This window comes from Branchiostoma floridae, chromosome 8 (genome assembly GCF_000003815.2).
Source record: "Branchiostoma floridae strain S238N-H82 chromosome 8, Bfl_VNyyK, whole genome shotgun sequence".
NCBI classification, from domain to species: Eukaryota; Metazoa; Chordata; class Leptocardii; order Amphioxiformes; family Branchiostomatidae; genus Branchiostoma; species Branchiostoma floridae.
Window position 1 is genome coordinate 24334952 of NC_049986.1, and position 10041 is coordinate 24344992.

Consider the following 10041-nt stretch of genomic DNA (forward strand, 5'->3'; position numbering starts at 1 on the left):
GCATCTACTATGTGTATGTGTCCATTTGTGTGTCCATACCAGTTTGATGATGGATACGGAAGATGACACGTTTGATGTGTGTGCATGTGTGTATTTGTGTATGTGTGTGTGTGCACATGTGCAGGGTAACACATACCAATTTGTTTACAGCTACAGAAGACGTAGTGTACCGGTGGTGAGGCCAGTGCGGCACGGCAGGGAGTGCCTCCAACGTCTGTGTGTGTGTGTGTGTATTAGAGTGTGTGTGTTTGTTAGTTTGAGTGTGTGTGTGTGTGTGTGTGTGTGTGTGTGTGTGTGTGTGCGTGTGTCCTTACCAGTTTGTTGACGGCTACAGAAGACGACACGTCCGTTGTGTACAGCTGGTGCGGCCCGTGCGGTACAGCAGGCAGCGACTCCAGCGTCTCCTGCGCCGCCGGCTGGTTCACGTCCACCACGGCAACTGCCGCGCCCTCCCTGGCAAACGTCTGGCACACGGCGCGCCCGATACCGTTCCCGCCACCTGGGGTAACCATAGTAACAATCACTATAGTAACACAACCATACACACGTCTGGCACACGTCTGCACATGTAGCCTTTCTTCGGACAATCCTCAAGGCCATTTTTAAGAAGTTATTTTGACCTAAATTCTACGGCATCCATCGGTCAGTGTTGAAGATCAATTCCAGTTGAAGACATGGAAGGCTATCTAGGTAAACATCAATGTACAGTACTAGTATATAACCAGATGGACCTATTGAAGAATACATATGGATCAAACTTTAGAAGACGAACGTTTTATACGGTGTAAGTTTATCGTTCGAGACTGAAAACAAGAACCCGGAAGTATTCATTTCTACGTAACCAGCAAGCGTATATGACTTTGACAACGATGTTAACGAACCTGAAACGCTTTCTTGTCCTGCTATCACTTTGCAAAGGTACCCAGGCAGCTCTTTAATTCTCATCTAACATACAAACTCACCTGTAACCAGAGCTATAGTCCCGGCAAGTCTCCCTCCCCCAGTTTTCGCCGCCGCGGCCGCCATGTTGGTTTTGACCTTTCACACACAGGTCACCGAATTTTGCGACCTGATTACTACGTGCAGAACACAACGTAGCCAGTTCGCAGATTAAACCGAGGCGTCCCAAAAGGACACGTCTTGGACATTATGAACTGTATGTTGCGGATGGTTTTGTCATATTCTAAGATACGGAAAAGAGTCGGGACCATACTTGTCATAACATCCGATTTGCTGCTGTAACTTCCTTCGGTGTCGCTATGTGGCGCGCCTGTATACTTGCCCAGGTTTGCGACCAAGTCCTACCCGGTGCAATGGCCTAGTGGGTAGAGTGTTCGCCTTGCATTCGGTAGGTCGTGAGTTCGAACCCCGGCCGGGTCATACCAAAGACTTTAAAAATTGGACATGCTGCTTTCTCTGCTTAGCACTCAGCACTAAAGAGAAAGAGTATGGAAGTTAAACACACATCACTACCAGCGGACCAGCCCCCTGCTGTAGTGGCTTGCACATGTGTGGCCCAAGGGCTACTCGAAATGGAGATGGGCGCCACCCCAAAAGCATCTGCACAGATGTAAGGGTTTTTCAGGTTTGTATGTGATATAGAGCACTTATTATAATTTTAAAACGTCGACGTCATTTCTTTTTCAGCCTAACGTCATATTTAAGTATCGGATGTGTGTGTTCCATGAACAAACTGAACCCTTCAAATCCAACCTCAGAGTCTATAAAATAATGCATCAGATTCTGTGCTTCCAAAAAAATGTGACCTATGAAATAAACTTTGTTTCCCTTTAAAGTTTTAAGCACCGAATTCGCCCGGGCGGACGTTGGATGTCAAACCAAACAACGCGAACTAGCCTGCCCTCAGGTTGCGTAATATGGTTGTGTCCAATGTTCAAGCCGCGATGATGTTTGTTTGACTGTTTGTTTTTATGGAGGTGATGAACTATAGACGTGTGTTTACGTGGGACGTAAACAAGTGGCACTTTATTTTCCTCGTGGTTGATAAGGACATATACTGGGGAGAAGAATAAAAATATACTAAAATATTTCGATGCACTGTGCTTGGAGATTATTTTCCTTTATATGCTTTGGGTACTTATTGAATACTGTACTACATGTATGCATTTTCACAACTTCGAGGGTATCGTTAAGACATGAGCTATCACAATCTGATAAAGAAATATTTGGCGAATTCCAAATCAATGCTCGAAAAGCCCTGCATACAACAACAAGCTTAATGATTTATCATTTATGTTAATTAATTATTAGCTAAGAAATTGTGATGATTCAATATGCTTGGCCTGCATATTATGTAACGTTACGGGTGTCGGCCAATGTCCAAAATCCATGTTGATTAGTGTGGGCGGCATGTCTGTGTGTGTTTGTGTATGGGAGGGGGTGGTTGTCAATGACAAATGAACTTACTCCTATTATTTATTATTTTAACTATTAATGCAAAAAAAAAAGAAATTGAAGAACTGGTGATGTCGAGTCCATGTTAAGCTAACACTTTAAAGAAATGACTGGCCTCGCTGGACAGGCATTATGACATATTCTTATTTCTGACCTGAATTTTAAGAGTCAGTACCTGTAATTTGAAACTTTTGCACAGTTTCCATGTTTCAAGCGAGGAAATCAATAATAGTCACATAGACCATACATACATTTATATATGTGTGTGTGTGTATGTGTGTGATGGACTTGTTAGACGTTGACTATTGTCATTGGTTGTTATTTTCTCCATGTCAAATCCTATGTGTGTAATGTCCTTATCTATCAGTAACAATAAATATATAGATTGAAATATGCCACATATATAAAAAATTGAATAATCTGTCACACAGGTGACACTCTATATTAGCCAGGTCAAAGGGTATACTATCACCTGACCGCCATGGTCTATGCATCACGCATGCGTGAGTGACTGACTAGCCCGCTCAGCTGTTGTTGGAAAGGATGGAAACTTCTCGTCCAATCACTGAGCGCCATTTCGGACCTGCCCACTCTTTGCTAGGAGGTGAAATGTTCAAGGACACAAAGTGCTGTCGTCAGATGTTTCTTGATTAGATTTCCTGTAAATCGAGAAAAACAACAACATAAGAGCAGACAAACAGATAGTGACGGATGTTTTCGCGCTCCTGAAGGTCACCTTTCTGTTATTTGTGCCATGGCCGAATCACTGACCGTTTGGTCAGATGATAAAAATAACTTAAAAGCGTCAAGTAGTGTGACCCAAGATCCCCAAGGGCATTCACCTGTTATTTGTGTCATTACCGAATGACTAATCGTTTCGCTGAAGAGAAATGAATTCAGTGACCCTCCGATTCCCGAAAAGTTATACTTAGTATAATATATTTTGTGTTGGTCTTTTAACGTATGTTTCTGTGGCATTTTTTGTGTCTTTCTAGTGATGCGTGTTTTTCTCTAAATTAGTCCCAGCAAGAGGGACTAACAAAAGTAGCAATTAGTAAATATTCTACGTCTATTTGGGGTCTGATGGAATCTTTTCTTTTTTAAGAAATATTTTACATCCGAATGGAACGAACTAGTACATCAGTTGCAAACATACACGATGTTTAAACAGAAGCTAATGAATCACAACATATGGCACATGAGGTACTCGATAAGGCACGTGTTTTATGATATTTTGTATGATGATTGTTACGTAGTTAGTACTTGTAATTGTGGGAAGTTGTAATATGCTGTGTATGTTATGCCCAGTGCCCATATTTTCTGTGTAGTTTTGTTACCCCTGGAAGAGTAGCTGCCATAGTTCATGCTACAGCTAATGGTTCTCCTGTCGTTTCGACAGATGAGCAGGCAGACAGGCATTTTTACCTGTTTTTTTGCCTGACCCGCACATGACTTTTTATGGTGAAGGAGGGGTGTGCAATTCCTTCTCCACTCTCTCGTCTACTGGAGCACTAAGTCTCACAGGGACACAACTGTATGACACGTGTGAGACGGCTTCAGCAGATGCAGCTTTGTTATTCGGAGTATCCGTCTCCTAGGAGGACTTCCGACCAAGGATGTAAGGAGTTCCTCCTACCCCTGATCGCGCGACTCGTGTGTCATGGCGGGTGCGTCATGCCCGAACATGCCCCTAAGCCTGTCTCGGCCAAGAAAGCCCCGCCAAGGCCACTAGCCGCAGCTAAGTACCATTTACACCTGAGTTAGGTGAGGAAAGTCGTGTAAAGTGCTTTTCCCAAGGGCACAAGATCGGTGACACGGCAGGCGGATTCGAACCCGCAACCTCTCGGTCTCGAGCCGAATATGCTGCCACTGCGCCACGTGGTCCCACTACTAAAGGTGTTGATAAAACAATAAATGATTAACATTCTTCTATCATATATATTAGATGGGCGTGACGGAACAATCTGGAAGATGTTTATCGATCGAAAACAGGTGAAAGTTCGTCACTATTATTGCATGGTACGAGGGGCATTCAATAAGTAATGCCCCTGACCCACTTCCAGTTGTCTGATCTAAATGAAATTTTGCATGTGTAATGAGTCATATGTCTATGGCTTATGTTGCAAAAAACAGCTCTGAACTAACTGTGGTTACTGATTTACTGGTGTTTGAACTGAGTCAGGTGTGAAATGGACCAGGTGTGAAATGGAGCATGTTGAGTGTCGCGCAGTGATCCGGTTTTTGTATTTGAAAGGACGCACACCAAAGGGGACTTTTGATGAAATGAAAAAAACTTATGGTGATGATGCCCCATCATATGACCTTGTAAAACGCTGGCATCCTGAATTCAAACAAGGTCGGAAGTCTGTGGAAACAGCTCCCAGACCTGGTCGTCCCTCTTCTGCCATTGATGAGGCATCTGTCGGAGGACCAACCTGGGATGTCCTACAAGAACGGTGTCCAGAGCTACATCAAATGATGGGAGAAATGCAAAACTCTGGGTGTTTCCTATGAAGAGAAAGACTAATAACTGTGCCAAGTTTCATTAATATCCTGCTATGGGAAATGGGTCAGGGGCATTACTTATTGAATGCCCCTCGTAACAGCGTCATTTATAGCATATACACCTTTGATAACACGGCGTTTAAGCTGTGCTCAATCTTAGCCATTTCCATAGACATGGTGTAGTGCTACGTACCAGGAGGTACCGCATGCGTTATGTAATGAGAAGCAATAAAAATATAAATCAGAAAGTGTGTTTGTGCTTTGAGTGGTCCCATCAGCGGTGACATGAACCTCATCATGTACCGATCCTGTTTATCAGTTGAACCGCCGGCTGTCACGTCAAATCAACATTTACTCTGCGGCAGAAGTCAGATATCGCGCTTATTGATTTGCGTCAAAGTTTTAATTGAGCCCCAAACAAGCCTCTGACAACGTTCTTTATCATATACAGAGAATTTATTGAAAGTTCACTGTAACCCTTTAAAGCAGTACTTCTGAGTATTTTCATTACATATTTACGTAGTTCGTGTACATAAACAATTAGTAACTTTTGTAACAACTGGCCGTATTTAATTGTATCAGTGATGGTGTGAAATATCATCTTACATGCACCTATTTTCAGTTGTTGTGTGTTGATGTTTTCGTCTTACTAGGACTTGTCCATTACCCACAGGCGTATATGGCAGCAAAAGGGGAACTCACCACGCTTTGAATGCGCAGTTTTAACATCAGTTACACCTCAGTGACAGACACGCATTCTAAGTCCCTCCCCACGTGATGGCATAGTCAGTTCCAAACGTTTACCTCTGACAATGAGACAAATTCTATCACGCGTACCGGATGACGGCTGTTCATGTTTGGGCAAACATACAGTCATGTTTGTCATATCATGTTTAACATGGAGTCAACAGTCTTGACTGACATGATTATTCGGCAGAGCCGAGGTCAATTTCCGATAAAGTTGTTGTAAACATTTCGATGTTTTCGACTAAATGAGAAATGAAAAACGTCATGTGTAAGCAAAAATACATGTTTGAACGCGTAAGTGGGAACAAAGGAACAGTCAAGACATTGAAAACACTTCAGAGATCATATCGCTGAGAAGTTGTGACATATTTGCTTGGGACTTGAACCAGTTTTGGCGACCGTTCATAATCACCTTACCCTGGTGGTCCAGAGTTCGAGGCCCGTGTGGCCCATATGGCTGCAAAGGGTACGAGTCATATGAGTACGAGTCTGGACTCTTTGGGGGCCTGTTTTCGTGACTCCATGAATTAAAGAATTCATATTGGGCATCATCGAAAATAAAAATGAAGAGAAAAAAGTAGGTGAGAGGGCGAGAGGTGGGATATCATAAATCACCTACTAAGTGTTTTTAAACTTAACGCTTGTTTGATGAATACACACTTCACACATCAAGTGTTGTGCTTACACACTGAAAGCTTTGTTAAGGGTTTATAACCGATCTTGACAACAACCTGCTGCAACAGCAAGTTGTAAAAGGGTCAACAAGGTTTTACATAAATCAGCTTGACAGCAAGGGTACCTTATTGTTACCTGTGTCACTGTAACATCGTATTGGACTGGCTCATATCCAAGAGGGCGCAATGAGAGGAGTCGGCAATCTTATATTGCATCGTACTGGAAAGACTAGCGTGCCTCACCGGTGAAAGAAACCGGATGCATGATGATGATGATATCACGTCTGGTAATGTCATGTTAAGGTGCGAAAGATCTATGTTGGGGTATGTTTGAAAGATGTTAAGCTCTCCAGAATACATTGCTTAAGCGTAGCCGAAACCCCCGTACAGACCCTCAGGTTACCAAGTTTGCAAATCACAGCACCTTTACACACACGTAAATCATGGCGTTTGATGTCAGAAAATGCTGACTGCATTCCTCTTTTTCTTCAGCCACTCTGCAAACTATTCTGTTATGATCACGATTTTAGAACTAGACAGGCCGACATTTGCTTGAGAGCAAATACAGCATATTTCAGCCATCTCCCTCCCCATGCAACGTGCAATTGTGTGAGGTTAACGTTAACTTAATCTCTTTCCGAAATTTTCCAATTTCTTTGTTTGAGTGTTTCAGATGACAACCGGTGTGATCATTGCCTTGTACACCCCTGAAGCGTTGGAATGCTTAATCGCAACCAACAAATAAGAAACTGTGTAATGACAGATAAAGATGTCTTCCTTCGCGGTCGTCATGGACATACGTACGTCAATAGGCATGCCATGATTCCGCGATAATTGCGCTCGTTGTCAAGCAGATCATCCAAATTTAGCTCATCTGAAGCTTCAAGCTGATAACAATATTTGCACATCGGTGATTTCAATAAGATAGAAGATCAATATGAGCTGGTTCCTATCACCCCCTGTGTCTTAAGTACACCGCGGATTATTTATCCCTTAATCTTTTTTTATACCGTTGAGGTTTCACTGAACAGGACACCAGCTGATTTGTAATAATGTCCAAATGCTGCGGATGCAAACAGCTAGATTTTGAGGTCCCTTGAGGTAATAACAATGATCCATGTGATGAATATATATGACTTTGTTTGATACAGCAAAACTCATAGCACTTATAGACACAGATACTGCAAAGGTTTGTAAACTTTTACATGTGTACCCCGGACAGATTGTTCTACAGGTATAAAGGAAACTCTAAAACACCGAAGGATAAGTTGATTCGGCTTGGAATATTCGGTTAATGAAAAAGTGTTCAGTGCTGAGATTGGGAATTTCAAACGACGGGTCGCCATTCAATAACACGTTATTGGCTTTCATCCGTTTGCATAGTGTATGGACTTTGGTTCCATTACCGAGGGGGGGGGGGGTCCTGTGATTTATGCTCATGCAGAGCTACTGAGATTTCTGTGCTTAGTAACTAATGGGCTCTACATGGAGGTCTACACAACGCCTTTTAACGAATTTTGGAGTGCATATATTCATATTGTGGGCCTAATCACAGTACCACATATGTAGATTGATTACGTTCTACGTTTTAAGACAAAATCAGTTTCATGTATAGAACGCTAAGCTGCCTGCTACAATTTTTAAAGCAGTCGCCTTACAACTTTACAATGGCAAAACAGATCGTAGTGCCTCGCATTCAGAAGGGACCTTAGGGGGACTTTGAGATGACTATTCTCCCCTTTGCGTAGGAAAATAGGTGCTTCGTGGAAAACCGCATGTAGGCCACCTCTAATTGTTTTCTATTGTTCTAGTTATGTGCAAGCTCTTGCATTTTGGGGACAGTCGCGAATATATCGTACAAAGTTCAGCTCGCCTGCGACGAGCAAAGGTCTCTTGTGGCAGGTCGATGGTGTCATTACCTCACAAAAACACAAAAACATGTACCATTGTACGCCCTAAAATAGCACATGTAACAGTGCTAGGTGCATAGGCTGTCCCATTGATCTATGTACGACCCTTGTTGACCGGGTCGAATTTGCTGTCGCAGCAAGTTGTAGTCAAGATCGGCTGTAAATTCTTAGCAAATCTGTCACCGTGTCAAACACAACACTTGTGTATGAAGTGTTTGTTCAGTCAACAGGCGTTGTGTTCGAACGCACGCAGTCGGTTGGGTGGCGTGTTGTACTTAAGAACAGCTGAGGGTGGAAAGACTAGTAGACTACCTACGCCGCCGATGTTAAGCGTTAAGAAAGGTGCAAGAGACAGGCGTTTGATATATAAAAAAAAGCAGAAAGAACTAACGACATTGATGTATACTTGTGATAGTAAATCAATTTACCTGTGAGAAACAGAACGGTGTGCACTGTATTTGCTTTGAACTTAGTTTGGACCTTGTTAGTCACTAAAGAGTGTTTGAAACAAACCCCTGTATTTTCCCCACTCATGACAAAGCCGTTTTACCAATAGACATGTGGCCATGTGTAGTGGCCTTATGTACCTTGTACCCATAGAGCGGTATGTATCAGCCATTGTGTATCCCCGCCCTTCGGCGTAACGCACCAGCTCCACAGGCATGTGGTGGGGGATAGTCGTATCGTATTATACAGTCTCAGCTATTCATGACATTTCGAATAGCCACTGGCTAGTCAGACATCCAAACCAGGCAAATACATGGTATCAAATGACGTAGCATTTTTCAGACTATGTCATTAGAGGTAAAATCGTACTTGAGCAATACAAATGAAATCTAAGTTGCTGATCATCTGAAAACCGACATTTCCCACGAATACGTACATCGCCAGTCTTAAAGTCTCCTTTCACTTGCCCCATTGTCAAGTTCAACCGCCTCAAAATCAGCCCATGTCAGCATATTTTGTCATGTTGGACATGATATATGAAATACAAATATATCGAATACTGTACTTGACGCTGCAAAACACATTGACAAGTTTTGTTACATGTTCTTCAACAGGCAAGTTACAGTCCCCAACACAATGTAGCTGTCAGTCAAACCTTGGCCCGATAAGAAATCTGCTGAACCAGGGTAACGTGCCCGGTGTGGCGGTATGGGTGCTGACTTGTTCTGGCAGGGGGGTCGTATCAACCAATGGGCACTCTGTTTGTTGAAGGGGCAGGTCACAATTCCTTTTGTCAGACGCAAAACGAAATCTATTGGCGGATCCCCATCGCAACACGATGCTATGATATACCTGGTCAAGGTTTTAACATGTTGAACTTGACTTTTGAGCGGTTGGTGGATCTCGGGTACATTGTGGAAGTATAAAAAGCTGAATTCACATGTCTCACCGAATACTGTTTTCTTTTTAAAATTGCGATCTTACGCGAGTACAGATGTTTTCATTCGACTTGAACTTGGTCTCGTCACCTGATGTCAGTTGAGAAACTTTGGAGTATTGAGCGGTCATCCGTGCCTATAAAAGCCCGAGCGCGCCTCGAGTTGTTCTCACTGGTGGATGACACACAAGACTGAAACCATGAAGCTGTTTCTTCTCCTTCTTTCCGTGGCTTATGCCAACGCTATCCTTGGTAAGTTCTGGTCTTTATGCTATCATTAACATGAGGTGCTAGTTGTTATAGGATCTTTCCCTCTTTCTCTCCCGATCCCAAATTGCTCTTAAACTTTATCTTTACCTAGTCATGCCTCATACCTGAGAGTGGAACTATGGTACCAACCAGTACT

At 42.9% G+C, this 10041-nt stretch overlaps 1 protein-coding gene across 1 annotated transcript in view; it reads right to left on the reverse strand.

Annotated features, from left to right (window-relative positions):
• Positions 1 to 1040, reverse strand: part of LOC118422026 (estradiol 17-beta-dehydrogenase 8-like) — a 17167-nt gene extending 16127 nt beyond the window's left edge. Inside the window, exons 1-2 of the mRNA XM_035829530.1 lie at positions 963 to 1040; positions 315 to 499 (exon numbers count right to left, since the gene is read on the reverse strand). Of these exons, the coding sequence (XP_035685423.1) occupies positions 315 to 499; positions 963 to 1026 (249 nt within the window). The 5' untranslated portion in view covers positions 1027 to 1040. The remainder of the gene's footprint in view (positions 1 to 314; positions 500 to 962) is intronic.
• Between the last annotated feature and the right edge of the window lie 9001 nt (positions 1041 to 10041).